Source organism: Rutidosis leptorrhynchoides, chromosome 1 (assembly GCF_046630445.1).
Source record: "Rutidosis leptorrhynchoides isolate AG116_Rl617_1_P2 chromosome 1, CSIRO_AGI_Rlap_v1, whole genome shotgun sequence".
In the NCBI taxonomy this organism is placed as follows: Eukaryota; Viridiplantae; Streptophyta; class Magnoliopsida; order Asterales; family Asteraceae; genus Rutidosis; species Rutidosis leptorrhynchoides.
The window spans coordinates 495,241,529-495,261,107 of record NC_092333.1 but is presented as its reverse complement, the minus strand read 5'-3'; the positions used below and the strand labels follow the sequence as shown (position 1 = coordinate 495,261,107).

The 19,579-nt window shown below is 30.9% G+C and overlaps 1 protein-coding gene across 1 annotated transcript; it reads right to left on the bottom strand.

Annotated features, from left to right (window-relative positions):
* Nucleotides 1–2,321: 2,321 nt before the first annotated feature.
* Nucleotides 2,322–2,954, bottom strand: LOC139840890 (uncharacterized). Its single transcript, XM_071831134.1, has 2 exons — nt 2,770–2,954; nt 2,322–2,637 (listed from the first exon to the last, which is right to left on the bottom strand). Exons 1-2 carry the CDS (start codon nt 2,952–2,954, stop codon nt 2,322–2,324), a joined length of 501 nt encoding a protein of 166 aa, XP_071687235.1.
* Nucleotides 2,955–19,579: the final 16,625 nt, after the last annotated feature.

Here is a 19,579-nt window from a genome sequence, read left to right as displayed (position 1 = left end):
ATTCACAAAATATAGCTATATTTGAATTCTCATTCCGTTTCCTCAAGATTTCTATACGTATATCTAGGCTATATGTACCCGTATCATACCCAGCTTCTATACGTATTTACTATTGGTATATACACATCAAATCAACATTCTAATCAACATTATTACTGCCCTAGATATGAGGTAACTAGAATTTGTCAAGTAGTATGAATTATTAGTAAGAAAACAAAATTAGGAATCCTTTTCTTTCTTTATAAACTAAAAACGTTTTTATAAATGAACACCATTTCTTCACTCCATTTTCTCATAACTACACCCTAATTTCTCTCTCAAAATACTCCTAACTTCATACTTGATCATCTCCAAGCATTTTCTCCATCATTTAGCTTCAATTACAAGCCTTAAACACCATAAGAAAACTCTTTCAAGAACATATCAAAATAACCACCCATTTGAAGAAGTTTACTTCCAACCTTTTGATCTAACTCCACCACTCTTTGATTCTAAGATTATTTCTTATCTTTTGCAGTAACTTTGTCCAAGTAACTTGAGGTAGTAACCTTGCTCATAATCTTATTCAATTCATATTCATATAGCTATCTTATTTTGTGGTATAAAATTTTAACAACAAGAACATAGTTTGAATGATTTCAAACTTGTTCGCAAACTAAATAGATCCTTCTAACTTGACTTTTAAAACACTTCAAGACCTGTAATATATCATAATGATATGCTAACCTAACAAGATATAACTTGGTTTTACAAAGAACATCTTAAAAACTGAATCTACGTCGTCGGAGTGCAACCGGGGGCTGTTTTGGGTTGGATAATTAAAAACCATCTTGAAATTTGAATTGGAAGTTTATGTTCTGGAAAAATGATATTTCTTATGAATATGTTAACACATAAAAATTTCATGGTTTAACTCAAAGTGTAAGTATTTTTAGAAAAATGATCATTAAATGTTGTTTTTATGATGGAAAATGATCACTTTCATAAGTTTCACCAAAGTTTGACCTATAACCTATGATTTCAAATACAAATTAAGGTATTTTCAGTTCATATTCTTAAAATTTGACTCGATCCAAGGAAGTGGCAAGTTGAACCAACAAAAACAGAGTTGTAGTGAAGAAACTACGACTAAAACAAGATTGGGTATCCGAAGCTAGTTTAGCTACGAAAATATTTGGAGAAAAAGTAAATTAATCATATCTTTTCTAATTAATATGATATTTTATATATAATTACTTATGATTTGATTTTATATATTTCAGGACCACCCGTAAACAACACGAGAAGATTAATCATAAGACCTCATGATTGTACGCAACACGTCATTTGACAACACGGTACTTTATGTACGCAACACGTCATTTGACAACATGGTACCATGGGTCAAGATTAATTCTGATCAATACGAATACGATGGGGTCTTTATTTATTTTATTTAAGCAACTAATTGTGGACCACTAACATCGGACTGCTAACTACGGACTAAGAAAATATTAAAAGTATATATATATGTAACGATTACTTAAAAAGAAAATATGTTGATATATTATATATATGGTTAGGTTCGTGATATCTATCAGAGACCAAGTCGAATTAAATACCTTCAAGGCAAAAGTGAGTTTCATTTGCTCCCTTTTTAATTGCTTTTGCAGTATATATTTTTGGGCTGAGAATACATGCGCTGCTTTTATAAATGTTTACAAAATAGACACAAGTACTTAAAAATATATTCTACGTTGAGTTGTACCACTGGCATATTTCCCTGTAGCTTGGTAACTACTATTTACATGGGTATTGTAAACCCGAATCCTGTTGATAGATCTATCGGGCCTGACAACCCCAACCGGACTGGACGACCAGTATTCAACGGTTGCACAGTACTTCGCTTTGGTGACTACACTTGGTACGGTGTAGTGAGATTTCATAATAAAGGAAATATGCGACGTTGATTAAATGTTAAGTATGGTTACCAAGTGCTCAACCACTTAGAATGCTTTACATACACTTGCGAGTGTATTATGTTTATGATTATGAAATCTTGTGGTCTATTAACATATTGAAATGATTGTTATGATAAACCTATGAACTCACCAACCTTTTGGTTGACACTTTAAAGCATGTTTATTCTCAGGTACGAATTAAGTCTTCCGCTGTGCATTTGCTCAATATAAGGACATTACTTGGAGCCGATCATCGCAATGGGACCAAATGTTGATGACTTCGTCCAGGTGGATTAGGACGGGTCCTTTCATTTAATTTGTTAACATAGTTAAAATGGTAATAAAAGATATATCAAAATGTGAGCATATAGAAAATTGTACCTAATATGGTAGAAGTTGGACGCGTCTACGCTTGTTGACAACAAAAGCATCTGCTATATCATCCGAAGTAAATGAATCAGCAATTTCTCTTTCAATGTAAAGAATCAAACAACTTTTAAAGTAGTCATCACCCATGCTACAACGAAGTCTCGTTTTCATAATCTTCATCACTGAAAAAGCTCTTTCACTTGCTGTTGAAACTGGAAGCGTTAATACAAGACGAATCAATCTGTCAAGCATTGGATACACTTCAACCCTCCCAGTTTCTTGTAGGCCACTACATAACTCTGCAATCGTTTGAACATTTTTTTTAACTCTAGATGATTAAGCACATCTAACTCATAATGTTGCAACTCATATTGCAGCTGAATATTTTCTTGCTCTGTAAAGTCCAAAGGATAATTTTTTTTTTTTTGCTAGACTACAAATATAAGCTATATTGAATTGCTTTTTTGGGTTTAGAGCAACACTGAGTTGAAGAAGTTCCGTCATGGACTCATTAAATCTAGAGTTCAACTCTTGCAACTGACTATCAATAGCAGCAAAGAATACGACAACTCGATAATGATGTTCAACAGTCACATTCTCCTTTTTTGAACGAGACCGAATAATGTCTTTGTAAGATTCACTCATTTTAGGAACTTCAATGTTATTATTCTCACAAAAGGAAACAACTTTATCAAAAAGTGATTTCCATCCTTCATCTCTTAGATTTTAAATCAAAGTCTTAGTAGTGGAAACCAAAGACAAAGCATTGACGATATCTTTGGATTTGTGTTGCAAAGCTTGACAAAGTTTATCGGTTTTCTTCATTATTTTCTTCATCAAACGCATCACTAAAACAAAATCAAATGATAATAAGTGTGCGAGAGCAAAAGAAGCATCACCTTTTTTAGAAGGAGTAGATCCGTTAATAGCAATGTCATGTAGTATTACAACGGTGGGACTATATAATCTCAACAAGCTATGTATTGATCGATAGTGTGAACTCCATCTTGTATCTCCGGGTCTTTGCAAACTTTGTATTTAATTTATACCATTACCAGTCTCAAGCTCTCCAGTTTTGGCTAAAAGTGAAATTTCAGAAATCTGAGCATCTTGTAATTGATCGTGACACTTGGAAGAAGAATCAATGACATTAATTATAAAGTTCAATTTTTTTCAAAATTTATGCACTTCCAACACCTCGTTAGATGCTGCAACTAAAGCTAGTTGCAACTGATGAGCAAAACAATGTATATAATACGCGGGCATTCTTTTAATATTAAAGCTTGTAATCTATTCCATTCCCCACACATATTACTAGCCCCATCATAACCTTGACCTCGGATATCTTAAAAATCAAGTTTATGAAAAGAAAGAGATAACAAGATTTCATTTTTTTAATGTCAATACGATACTATCTTTGACATGAACTGTAACATCCCGTCTTTTTCCGTTTACTTTTCGTTTGTTTATTTTAAAGTCCGTTATTTAATTATAGCATCTCTCGTTTTCTCTACGTATTTAAGGTAATTCGTTTGGTTAATTCACGCATCCGCTTTAAAACTCGAGGGACTAAGGTTGCCAAGTATGCAAACTAGTTGACTAGGTAAACTAGTCACCCACCACTGATGATGTAGCGTGAGGGTACGAAATAGTATTATTTTTAATACAAAATACTACAAAATATGACACAAGTTTTATTAATTTACGGATGGGATATACCTAAACCTTGCTACAACACTATAGGCAGTGTACCTAATCGTAGAGTAGTGTAGTTTTTAGTAAGTCCGGTTTGTTCCACAGGGAGCTAGTAATTACGTACTATATTTTTATAAAACTATATATATATATATATATATATATATATATATATATATATATATATATATATATATATATATATATATATATATATATATATAAGTAGTAATATTATTATAAAAGGGGGTTTTTTACCGTTTAATGACCGGTTTGTCAATTTTATATTTTTAAGCGTAAAGATAAATGACAATAATTAAAGTGCGTAAAATATATAAATGACGATAAATAAAATAACAATAAATAAAATTGCGATAGAATATGAAATAAAAGGATTATGCTTATTTAAACTTCCGTAATCATGATGTTTAACGTTTTGATTTTAATTAATTGTTACTCGGGTTAATTGTCCTTTGTCATGGTTTATTTGATACCTATCTGGTTTTTATCCATAATAGTCCATCGGTCATAAATATAAAGTGCGAGTGTCCTCGTCAAATTACCCTTATACCCGAAGTCAAATATTCCAACTAATTAAGGATTTAAACTGTGACGCAGTTATCACTTCTGTCAACAATTACACAAGTTATCACTGTATGTAATCTACCCCTGTTTTGATTAGATATGAATATTAATTTACCCACTTGATCAGTTTGAATAATCAATTACCCAACCTGAATAATTAATTAAATGATTATAATAGATTCCATATGAACGTCACTAAATAGGACAACCATAATCATTATTAATTATTAGGATAATTAATTTGAAGATAGGTTCGACAGACTCCAATGAGTTGTCACTCAATTAGACAATACCCCCCATCTATTAATAGTCAATAGTCTAATTTTCACAAGTGTCGGTCTTTTGCTCAAACCTTAATTATGGTACAAAATCCAATAACCCCGTCTTAATATTTAGTCAAACATCACGATTACTTCAGCTTAAATAAGCATAATAATAACTTAGTTACGAGACATTAATTTAAAAAGGAAGAACATAACTTACAGTGATTATTAATCGTGTAGCGTTACACGGACAGAGTTTCGACTTTAAATGTAATGACCCGGAAAATTCCGACCAAATTTAAACTTTAATCCTTATATGCTTCCGACACGATAAACAAAGTTGGTAATGTTGAGTCTCTAAAACTTTGAACTATATCAATTACCCTTTGATCATGCCAGACGATTCATGAACATTTACGTATACATAGATATGCATATATAATATTTATTTGTTAATTGAAAACATTAACAAAGTATTTAATGTATAATGTTATACTCTGAGATTATTTTTTTTTAACATAATTAAACCTGAAGTAGTTGAAGTATCTGGATATATATGGAGTACATAATTATTGGCTATATATATATATATATATATATATATATATATATATATATATATATATATATATATATATTAAATATTAAATGTATAATATTTTATATTATATGATAATACATAACTAATCAGTTGTAACATTAATATATGTAACTACAAGTTACAAAATAGTTATTAGATTAATATTTTTATTACTTTCAAATATTAACATCAGTATTAATTTCAGTATTATTAATATTATAAAAATTTGATGCATTTAATCTATTGTATGGTAATTAATATTATTATTATCATCATTAATATCATTATAATTAAAAGTAAAATTATAATTAATATTATGAGTATTATTACCATTATCACTAAAAATAGTTAATATAAATACCATTATTATTATAAATAACACAAATTAGTATTGTTGTTATCATTTTTATAGTTAACATCACTATTATTATTTATTAATCTTATAAATATTACAAATATAAATATTATTAGTAGTATTATTAATATTAATAGATTTGGTATTAATAACTATTAGCTATAAAATTAAACTTAGATAAATACAAATTCTGTTTGATATTCTTATCAGTGCTATTTAATTTGTCTCTCTGATTGATCAACCACGCGACAATTTAATTTCCAATCAATATCACACAGTATTTTTTTTTGTTTATTTCTTTCTGTTTTATTGTTCCATTTAGGAATCTGTCGACATTTTTCTTGTTATAAATCCACCGATGCATAATTCAATTAATCTAGCATTATTATCAAATAACAGTTATCAACAACAGATATCGACTCATGTCTATCAAATTAAACAGAAAACTCCAACAGTTCGAATAACCTCTGTTATGGGTTCAATTAATCAAAATTTCGATTTCTTATTGTTATTCAAAATCTATAAGTGTAGTTCTGTTAAAAATCCTTTGTTTAAACTACATGTAAAATATTAGGTTCCAATTTTTCTGCATCATTCCTAATTTACGGGTCAAAGTAAAAATTCTAAAAGTCAAACTCGTGTTCTTCAAACAAATTAGAGATTTAGGGGGCATCTCTGTTGAAATTATTGGTTCATAAAGTTTCTTTGTACAATTTAAAAGGTATATTATGTTGGAAGTATAATTCAAAACTTGCTAGAATTCGAAAACACGATTTGAGATTTTAAAAGTTCTTCGTGATACAGCAGGTATCTATTTATTTATTTTATTTATTCAACTGAACAAAATCTATTTCACTACAGATCGTTTATAGTCATGCTTTTAAATCCTAATCCAAATCCGTAATTAATCCTGAGAACCCTTGGTCGAATTTGTGAATTTTGAAGAAGAAAGAGGAGTATAAACACATAAATAAATACGGGTTACAAATATTTATGGGGGATTTAAAACAGAAAACGGGCAAACAGCCCAACGGTTCAAGGTGTTAAGAGATTGAGCGGGAGGTCATGTGTTCGAGTCTCGTTTGGAACATTCTTTTTACAAAAGCTTTTTATAAGGGTATACTCTTTTATTTTAAATTTATTTTTATTAATATTATTATTAATATTATTATTATTATTATTATTAATATTATTATTATTATTATTATTATTATTATTATTATTATTATTATTATGATTAATGATTAAAATTATAATTGAATGAATTACTAATATTATTATCATCATTACTATAATATCATTATAATAACAAAAATATATATATATATTTCAATTATATTTATATTTATATCATATCTATAATAATATTAAATGCTATTTTTTAAAAAATAAAAGGTTACTATTATATAATATTGATTAAGTTATATATAATATATGTTTTCATATAATTATATGTATATAAATATAAATCTTAATACATTATATGAAGAGTTTTGAACATTTATATATAATAACTATCGTAAATGACATACATATAAATCTAATTTATAAACATTATGTATTTATTTAAAATATATAAAATAAATATAATTAAACATATGAATTAATTGTTTTAAACATTAGTACATGTTTTAATATAAATAACTGATATAGGTTCGTGAATCCAAGGCCAACCATATACTTGTTAAAAATGGCGTTATATGTATTTTTACTACAAAATACAGTATGGTGAGTTTCATTTGCTCCCTTTTTAATTGCTTTTGCAATATATTTTTGGGCTGAGAATACATGCGCTGCTTTTATAAATGTTTACAAAATAGACACAAGTACTTAAAAATATATTCTACGTTGAGTTGTACCACTGGCATATTTCCCTGTAGCTTGGTAACTACTATTTACATGGGTATTGTAAACGCGAATCCCGTTGATAGATCTATCGGGCCTGACAACCCCAACCGGACTGGACGACCAGTATTCAACGGTTGCACAGTACTTCGTTTCGGTGACTACACTTGGTACGGTGTAGTGAGATTTCATAATAAAGGGAATATGCGACGTTGATTAAATGTTAAGTATGGTTACCAAGTGCTCAACCACTTAGAATGCTTTACATACACTTGCGAGTGTATTATGTTTATAAATATGAAATCTTGTGGTCTATTAAGATATTGAAATGATTGATATGATAAACCTATGAACTCACCAACCTTTTGGTTGACACTTTTAAGCATGTTTATTCTCAGGTACGAATTAAGTCTTCCGCTGTGCATTTGCTCATTTTAAGGACATTACTTGGAGTCGATCATCGCAATGGGACCAAATGTTGATGACTTCATCCAGGTGGATAAGGACGGGTCGTCACAGGTGGTATCAGAGCATTGGTCCTAGCGAACCAGGTCTTGCATTAGTGTGTTTAACTGATAGTTGTTAGGATGCATTAGCGAGTCTGGACTTCGACCTTAGCTGCATATTATAAGTATTGTTTATCATTCCTAGTGGAAAATTACCTGCTTATTATTCCTAAGTCTATACACGACTTCCTGCATTTATTTGATAGATAGTGTACAGATAAATTCATATCTTAGCGTATCTGCTAATTCATATCTTAGCGTATCTATTACGATAAACTTTGCCTGATATCTCCCGTAAATTTCTCCGTAATTTAAGGAATCCTGGTACTATATATATCTATGCATATTATGCATTGAGAATACCATCCAACTATCAGTTGCTGTCTCTACGAATCGTCCAAGTTCCTCTGACTCCGAAGACAGTGTGACGGGAGCACACCAACCAATCAACTACCGTGATTACTGGAGAAGATGGGGGTGGGTTCGCGACATACTCACCCTATGGAGAAGGCAAGAAGGTACTCCATATCATGAACCGAATCTACCACCTAACCTTGGAGTACTCGACCCGCTCACCGGCGAACCTGTTCGCAACACCGTTTATACCCTTTTTGCGAGAATTTTTCGTCTTGAGACTACCATTAACGGAACTAGAGAAGATATCCGATCTCTACCTCACACTGATAACCAACCAGGGTTAGTAGAAGAAGTTAAAGAACTTCGAGCTCGAGTGCTAACCTTGGAGAATATGGTTCAAAACTTACAAGCACCAGCAGCATCACCGGCACTAACAGTACCACCAACAACAACATCTGCATCACCAGCTTCGACATCTCATTCTGTACCTCGAGTATAATCATCGTTCTACATATCATTCTACATCGATTATCTTCGCTCGACATGGTGATTACGTAATTTCTAAAGTTTTAGAGATTATGTAATCTAGTATTAACGATAAATCAAATGAGTTTAATATCTTATTGACTCATTAAATCCATGATTACATCTGAAGAAAATATATATGTATATATGTTTTCATAAAGAATGTAATTAATAATTCTTTTGTACAAATTGTTAATGGTGAAAATATTTTAACGGGTAGGTAATACCCGAGGAATATTTAGATTTCACATTAATAAGTTACACTGTACATTCTTTCAAATCTGATTCAACAGTCATTTACTATCCTGTTTACATCTACAGATATACGTGTCCATTCACCGCAGAATAATCATATTCATCCAATTTCATATTTAGATTTTGATTTATCAAAAATCAAGTGGCTTAATGAAGGAAACATTTGACAAAATAAAATTTGTTAGAAACAAACAAATTAACTATGAGAAATTTTGTTAAGAATCCACGCTAACTGTTCCTAGCTAATTGTTTCCAGCTAACTGATTACACTTTATTTATCGCAATTTAATTATCGCAATTTACATTCTCGCAATTTTATTTATTGTCATTTAATTTCTGTTATTTACTTTACGCATTTTATTTATCGTCATTTAATTTCTGTATTTATTTTACGCACTTTAAATATCGGGACACATATACAAGGTTTTGACATATCATATCGACGCATCTATATATATTATTTGGAATCACCATAGACACTCTATATGCAGTAATGATCGAGTTCTCTATACAGGGTTGAGGTTGATTCTATAATAATATATATACTTTGAGTTGTGATCGAGTCTGAGACGTATACGGGTCACGACACGTATTAATTAATTCGAATATAATATAATAAACTATATATGAATTACTGGACTGTTAACTGTGGACTAATAACACTGGACATTTAAAATGAATTAAAATATTGATTATAACATATGAAACTAAACAATTCTTCAAGTTTGCCACTTGATTTCATCTTAAACCTCATTTGTATCTTGACGATTCCAATCCGTGTTTAAATCTTTCATGATTCTTGAAGACACCTTAATCGAGAGGATGAACCAACCGTACTTCATCTACGGAAGAAAAGATTGAGGCATATAGTTATGCATCTGAAAAACTCTCAGAAACTGAGTAAACGTTTAACACGTAGCTGTGCTAATTCCTTAAGTGTTATTATTACCCAAAATAACTTGATAATCCCTTTCAAAGTAGCAAAGTTTGTCACAGCTCCAGCAAGACAACTTCGACTTTTCATTCGAAACAACCTTATTATGACCTTGATATATATGCGTGCTCATTTATTGTTACCAGAGAACCTTACATATTCCACCATATTACCATCAGCGTTTAATCATCTAAAAACACAATTTTCTTGAAACCACCTCGGATTAATAACCAATGATTCAAATATCGTAGCATTAAATGCAGAGGAAACAGAAAAATGGTAGATGGTCTAAACGGCCAAAAGTTTGATGATAAAGAATGAAGTGTTGGGAACGCTCGATAGAAAATTTGGTACTGAAAAACGGATTTAGCTAACCATGAAGGAAACAAAGAACAAATACAAGGACCAAACTCTATAAAATCCAGGAAAATCTGGATCCGATGAAATCTTTAGAGAATATTTTGCTCCGTGCCCACGTTAAAATCTTGCGGAAAATTTTTCTTCATCAAGCTTCGAACTTAGAAACTCTAAAATATCATCAAAAATATCTTCGATATTTCAGAGGATATTTTCATAAATATTCTTCTCCGAAATTATCTACCTCTTCGTGTTTTCTGTATTTCATTATATGGGAAACTCTGTAAAATCTAAGTATAAATTATGAATGAATTGTGGAGAAGTGTTGGGAATTGAAGCATGAGTTAGTATAATATAATGACGCCCGACCAACGTGATTATATTACAGTAAGTCATGCTGAGTTTCTAATGAAACATGATAAAGGATCACATACCATACCTTTATCATGAACCATGTTACATAACTCTTTCATTCTTCATAACCTCTGAAAATATCAAGAAAATATATTCTTGATAGTTCCATCCTCAGGAATTCTGGTAAATTGACAAATCAAATCGTACTAATACATTCCTTCCTGCTTAGAACATTATAATCTTTCGAAATTCTATATCTACGAATTCTGGACCATTATTTGCTTGACTTGAAGTCGGGAAGAGAAAACAAAAGCATAGAGTCTCGAAATATAAGGGAGAATATAAAGCACGATAACAACGCATAAATTACAAACCGTGTATATCAATGTTTATCGCAACATAAAGACACGGGAGAATTAAAAACACTATAACCCCAAGGGCGAAGTAGAAGAAAACAGACTCCTCTGGTGGAAGTTGGAAAAGGAGAATGAATGTTGCGATAGTAAGGATGAGGACAACGATCAGAACTGGATTAAGCATTTTCACAATCGTTTGAAAGTATGGATCGAGAAGAAAGAATTGAAGTGGTGAAAATAATGTAACGAAAGAAGTCAATTTATAGTGAAAATACTAGACAAAGAAATCAAGACAGATTTCCGCATTTAATTACAGAGATCTCAATTTCCTTATTCGCCGAAAAATCAAATCTTCTAGATTTCGAAGATTTTCCCTAAATTCCTTAAATTCCGGAAATCCACCATGACTACGTCAAAAGTTAAGACGAAACTTTTCACTCTTTTGTGATAGCTTCACTCGTATACTTCACATTATTGAATCGTTTTATCTATATTACTCAATAATGATAAAACTCCATTATCACCTCATGTTTGTCATGAAAACATTCTTATTGTTATCCATGACAACCTCTATCAAATTTTGGGGACGAAATTTCTTTAACGGGTAGGTACTGTAATGACCCGGAAAATTCCGACCAAATTTAAACTTTAATCCTTATATGCTTCCGACACGATAAACAAAGTTGGTAATGTTGAGTCTCTAAAACTTTGAACTATATCAATTACCCTTTGACCATGCCAGACGATTCACGAACATTTACGTATACATATATATGCATATATAATATTTATTTGTTAATTGAAAACATTAACAAAGTATTTAATGTATAATGTTATACTCTGAGATTATTTTTTTTAACATAATTAAACCTGAAGTAGTTGAAGTATCTGGATATATATGGAGTACATAATTATTGGCTATATATATATATATATAAATATTAAATATTAAATGTATAATATTTTATATTATATGATAATACATAACTAATCCGTTGTAACATTAATATATGTAACTACAAGTTACAAAATAGTTATTAGATTAATATTTTTATTACTTTCAAATATTAACATCAGTATTAATTTCAGTATTATTAATATTATAAAAATTTGATGCATTTAATCTATTGTACGGTAATTAATATTATTATTATCATCATTAATATCATTATAATTAAAAGTAAAATTATAATTAATATTATGAGTATTATTACCATTATCACTAAAAATAGTTAATATAAATACCATTATTATTATAAATAACACAAATTAGTATTGTTGTTATCATTTTTATAGTTAACATCACTATTATTATTTATTAATCTTATAAATATTACAAATATAAATATTATTAGTAGTATTATTAATATTAATAGATTTGGTATTAATAACTATTAGCTATAAAATTAAACTTAGATAAATACAAATTCTGTTTGATATCCTTATCAGTGCTATTTAATTTGTCTCTCTGATTGATCAACCACGCGACAATTTAATTTCCAATCAATATCACACAGTATTTTTTTTGTTTATTTCTTTCTGTTTTATTGTTCCATTTAGGAATCTGTCGACATTTTTCTTGTTATAAATCCACCGATGCATAATTCAATTAATCTAGCATTATTATCAAATAACAGTTATCAACAACAGATATCGACTCATGTCTATCAAATTAAACAGAAAACTCCAACAGTTCGAATAACCTCTGTTATGGGTTCATGATGTTAAAGCTAAGGGGTATAAAATACTATTAAAGTTTACAAGGAAATACTATTAAATACGATACATTTTTACACAAGATATTTATTTATTTATAGAATGGATATACTTAAACCTTGCTACAACACTTATAGGCAGTGTACCTAATCGTACAGTAGTGTAGTTTTTAGTAAGTCCGGTTCGTTCCACTGGGAATCTTTTTAAACAAAGCTTAACGCTATATTAGTTTACTTTTATAAAAATACAAATATATATATATAAGTAATATTATTATTATAAAGGGGGGTTTTTACCGTTTAATGACCGGTTTGTCGATTTTAAAACTTTAGTCGCAGTTAAAACCAAATGTAAAATAATAAATATAAATACAAGACTTAAATTAAAGCGTAAAGTAAATAACGATAATGAAATTGCGAATAATAAAAGTGCGATAAAATAAACTTGCGATAATAAAAAAGTACGATAATTAAAAGTGCAATTAAATAAAATAACAATAAAAATGCGATAATTAGAAGTGCAATTAAATATAAAATAAAGGAAATTAAATATGAAATAAAAGAATTATGCTTATTTAAACTTCCGTAATCATGATGTTTGACGTGTTGATTTTAGTTTTATGCCCATGGGTTAATTGTCCTTTGTCCTGGATTATTTAATATGTCCATACGGATTTTGTCCATAATAGTCCATCAGTCATAAATATAAAGAGCGAAAGCCTTCGTCAAATTATTCTTATTCCCGAAGTCAAATATTCCAACTAATTGGGGATTCGAATTGTAACAAGGTTTTAATACTTTGTTTAATGAATACACCAGGTTATCGACTGCGTGTAAACCAATGTTTTACTACTTTGTTAACAATTACACCAATTACCCTTGAATGTAATTCACCCCTGTTTCAACAAGTCTATTAACTATTAATCCAGTTCCGTGTCCGGTAAAATGAATAATTATTGGTATTTATAGATATCCCGCCCACCATACCCAGTCAAGCGTATGTGGTTATATATAAATACGTCGAATTATAAGTTTGTATATTAAATTAACAAGGTATTGTTTAGTTAATATAAAACCCATTAATAACCCATAGTCAAATGTCCACAAGTGTCGTTCTTTTATCCAAACCCAAATTATGGTACAAAGCCCAATTACCCAATTTTAGTAATTAGCCCAACATCATGATTACTTTGGATTAAATAAGCATAATAATAACTTAGCTACGAGACATTAAATTAAAAAGGTTGAACATAACTTACAATGATTAAAAATAGCGTAGCGTTACAAGGACAGAATTTCGACTTACACCCTTACAACATTCGCTAACATACCCTTATTATTAGGATTAAAATTAAAATTAAAATTAAAATATAAATTATACATATATATTTTACGTATATAGATAGAGAGAATGATATATGATGGATTAAAAATGCTCAGAATTCGGTTGCTTTTATAGGGAGTTTCAAAGTTTGGGCCTCCGCGACTCGCGGCACATTTTGCCTTCAAACTCCGCGAGTCGCGGAGTTTATAAATACAGCTCAGTCCCTTTTGGAGTCTTTCTTGCCGACGGTTTTAAATATTAATATAATATATATATAATTTTTAAGAATTATTTATATATTATATTATATTATATTTATGTGCATAGTTGACTTGTAATTTTTAGTCCGTTGCGTCGAGTGTTGAGAGTTAACTCATGTACCGGTTCCGGATTTTCGAACGTCCTTGCGTACAATTTAATATCTTGTACTTTGCGTTTTGAATCTTGTACTCTTGTAATTTCGAGACGTTTCTTATCAATAATTGGAACCTCTTTGATTGTCTTTTGTACTTTTGAGCTTTTTGGTTGTTTGCGTCTTCAATTCGTCGAATCTGTCTTTTGTCTTCACCTTTTATTATTTAAACGAATATCACTTGTAAATAGAACAATTGCAACTAAAAGCTTGTCTTTCTTGAGGAATAATGCTATGAAATATATGTTCGTTTTTAGCATTATCAAATATTCCTACACTTGAGCGTTGCTTGTCCTCAAGCAATATCGTCTTGAAATACTAGAATCACTTCTTTATTCTTCACACTTTGTACATTAGTGATTTCTATACGGCGGTATAAACAATGGTAGTAACGATATGGTTTACAGTCCCACATGACTATAAAAATTTAGATCCATTAAGGAAATTGGATCTTTATGAAAACATTTGATCTTTTGAAAATTAAATCTAGTTTTTACCCTAGATAAGTTTTCCGGAATAACCCTTTACCGGTGTTTGCAAAATATTTTTGTGGGTTTGGTGGGTTTCAGATTTGAAAATTTTAGCTCAAAACTTATGGTTTTGTGTCACCCACTTGCTAACCTTGTATTTGGAAAGCAACACGTCCAGTTTCCTTGTCCCGTATATTACCTTTCGATAAACTACCGTCCGGTTGTAAAGGAAAGCGTTGAACAAGCAACTGTTAAGGCAATGTCCCCTGACATGCTTTTAATTATGGTCTATAACGTGTCGGACGCAATTACTATCCTTGGTAGGAGCAATAGTAAAGCTCACCCTTATGATTTTTCGGTCTGGCACAATGTCCTGTCTTTGACCACTATGCAACCACCGTTCTTACGGTTGACACCCGATTTAGTTCAGGTGACCTAATGAATTCCAGGTGAATTCCTAGGATTTTATGTTCAATGGTAATGAACGCATTGAAAATAGGGTTTTCAGAAAACAAATCGGTTTATAATTTTGATCAAAATATTTTCTCGTTCAAGCTCGAGTTTAGATATCATTGAATTCCATGAGTTTGTAATTCTCAATCTTTAAGGTCAATCTCTAGGATTGAGTAATATCAGTCTTAAAAGCTGATTTTTGATCTTTTAAGGAGATTATCCTTTCTGGGGATCTGATTCATTAGTCTTATCAAGCTAATTTGCATGGTGCCCCCCATTGTACGAGATAAATCCTTCTCATGGTTAGGATAAATCTGACCACTTGGCGACCCTGTTTAATGCTGAGGTCCGTGGATTTCCTGCTGATTTTAGTGATGACTTTTCTAGATTTTTCGTCAACCTACAGCTGGTCTGGACGACAACTTCATGACCTAAATCAAGAAGCGCGTTTCTTTTTCGGAAGACTTTACTTCCTTTTAATGATGGAATTGATTCATCGTGTAGATCCATCTCTTCTTTTCTTTCATCGGGTAAAACAGTTTAGTTTAGTCCAAAGCAAAAGTATTTTCAGTTATTTGTTACAGATATATGTGACATATGTTTAAGATAACTTGGTAAATTTTCCCACACTTGGCTTTTATTTTCCTTTTTATCGTCCTCTATTCCATTTTAAATGAATTTTAACATTTTGGTTTGTTTCTCAATTTATGTCCTTTTTGAGGTAACAATAATTTCGGTGTTAAAACCTAGTTTTATCGTTCATAAATATGTATAAACATGATTTTGAGTTCATTTAATTGAAAATTTTTTAAAAATTTTACTAGAATTGGGTAGTCAGTATATAAGACTAGGGCTGTTCTTTATTATCAGAGAGCACTAGATTCTAATACAACTACTGCTTTACTAGTATTTTTAATGGTAACCAAGTGTATAAAGTAAAAAATTTTAAAATTCGAAAGAATTTAACCCCTTCCCACACTTAAGATCTTGCAATGCCCTCATTTGCAAGAAATCAGTAACAATTTAAATTATTGAGGGTGATTTGTGTGAAAATGATTAAATTTTTACCAAAGTTTCCAAATATATTGGCATTTGTTTGCTGAATGATAAATGGTGCACATCATTTGTTCATTCCTTCTTGTTGTTATTTCACATATATTTTGCATCTTGTCGTCAAAATTAGTTGCTTTTGCTAAACTTAATGCCAGTCTTTGAAAATGCGTTGTTTTACCCTGTTGTGTACATAAGATAAACTGCAAACATATATACATATTATTGAAGTTTGGTATATTACCCCACATTCAAAAATTATTAAAATCTAAGAATAAAAGTTAGAAAATTATAAAAACTATTACAATATTAACATAAGTATTAAACGTATCAATATTACAAATTACAAAATAAATAAAACTAAGTAGACTAGGGATGATACTGGTACCAATAGGGGTTCCAAGCATAACCATAGATGCTATAAAATGCTTCGGCAGGGTTATACGTAAGATACGGTGGTTGCATCTCTATAGACCAGGGAGGGAATATGGGTTTCGGTGTAGGAATATAGTTTCTACCTATATGTTGGCAATGACCTATGATTTGGTTCTGATGAACTTGCCAATCTTCAAATGCTCTCTGTCTAGCATTTTCGTACTCCTGTGAAGCTATAAACCTTTGCATTTCTTGCATCTCATTTCCCCCTCCTACATTACCTTGCTGTTGGTTTCTCTCAACCTGTGGATGTCTACCATGGTATTGTACTGCGGCGTTATTTCGCCTCTTCAAAACTTTCGCACCATGGTATACATTTAAACCTATAGTATCGCGGGGTTCTGGTTCTTCCACTAATAATCCCCCCTGACTTATATCCACACCGAGATATTCAGCAATCAAAGTAATAAAAATACCACCTCCTATTATGCTATACGGTCTCATCCCCTAACCATAGCTGATAAATAATAACCCACACAATACGGTATACTTACAGCGCTTTGTGGGTCTCGAATACACATATGGTAAAACAAATCCTGTTCATTTACCTTTTCCTTGTTCTTACCTCTTTGTGTAATCGAATTAGCTAAAAACCTATGAATCACTCTTAATTCAGCTCTATCTATATCCAAATAAGAGTAATTTCCCCCTTTGAAATGGTGATGGCTTGTCATTTGACTCCATACACCGTGTGTATCAAAATTTTCATCTATCTTTCTACCATTTAGTATCAACCCTCTACAATCGGCAGATGCTAACTCCTCAGGCGTATATATACGTAAAGCCTGAGCCATGTCTAGTAAAGACATGTAGCGCATCGAACCTCCTAACAAAAATCTAATAAAAGATCGATCGGTTAAACTAGCTACCCGATCATTCAACTCTATACTACACAACAATTCTTCACACCATACTTTATATACAGGTCTACGCATGGTGAATAAACGTACCCAGTCATTAAAAGTAGAATTACCATACCTCTGTACAAGTAATTCTCTAATTGGCCCGGCCAATTCTACAGCTTCTAAGGGTCCCCATTCTATGACCCTAGGTACCTCAACAACTTTAGAATGAAGAGTATGCAAACCCCTTTGGTATTTTGGATAATCTATCTAAAGTCTGTCAAATCTCAGGTTCGGGTGCAACTCTTCCAAGTGCATATCAGAAAATGTCATGACTGGATGAGGTATATCCTGCTTGTAGTAGTTATCCACCTCCTGTTGTTCCGCATTCTCAGCAGGAGCATTGCGAGCTTGGGATGAAGATTCACCCCTTTCAGTCTGCAAAACACATCAAACACAATTTTTGTGCATCCAAATATGCATTAGTGTCAGCAAAATCATCAATCAAAATAATTACAATGACATGATCAATTTATATCAAACTTAAGCTCATTTTCACATTTTTATCAAATCTACACTTTTTCAAAATAGCATATACGAAAATGTTCGCCAAGTTCATAAGCATTCAACTCAAATAACATGTCAAAATAATCATTACTAGCAATTAAACAAGTTTCAAATGGCATTATCTCTCAAAAATCAAGTTCATGAATTTTAGACTTGAAAAAGTCCACTTTAATTCTCAAAATCATGTTTAGGCTCAAAGTTTGGATCATTTAACTACCTAGACATGTTACACTACTTAATTTAGCAACAATTCATGACAAAAATCGGCCATAACCTGTTTATATCAAAAAGCCCCAAATTTGCTCAAGAACACAAACCCTAGATTACTCAAAATTTGAAGTTTAAGGCTTCTAATCATGTTAAACAGCATCAATCTAGGTTATACAAGCATAATACATAAACAATTTAAGCCTGATTACACTAAAAAGCATCAAAATCAAATTGGGAAAAATATTGCTCAAGAACACTAATTTCGGATTAAATGGTGTTTAGGTGTAGAAATTTACCGTTTTTCTTGAGTAATTCCTTGATAGCATCCTTCTCAACATGATTTTAGTAAAAGATTTGATGATTAACGGTTAAAAATTGTGATTTTGGGGTGTATTTAGGGTTTTTTTCGCAGTGTTTTCGGCTGTTCTTTGCTGTGTTTTACTTGTGGTGTGTGGACTGAGCTGTTCGTTCAGCTATATTTTTTTTCTGTAAATTGGTCCCTCCGCGACTCGCGGTGTTTAAGGCTTCAAACTCCGCGAGTCGCGGAGTTTGTTTTTTTTTTTAACATCTTATATTAATTAAAACAATTAAGTAATTAATTTTAAAATTTTGTTTCCCTTGTTATTTAGGACGAGGTCGTTTCGGATCGATGTCCTAGTCCATTCCTCGACAAAATTTTAAAATTTGTCTTTTTGTAGCGATTGTTTTAAAAGCTAAGATTTTTGGGTTTTTTTTTTTTTTTTTTTATGTTTTTGGCATACTTTAATTCAATAAGATTAAAAATAATGATAATAAAAGTTCTCGTCCCTCCATCGGGTAAAGCAA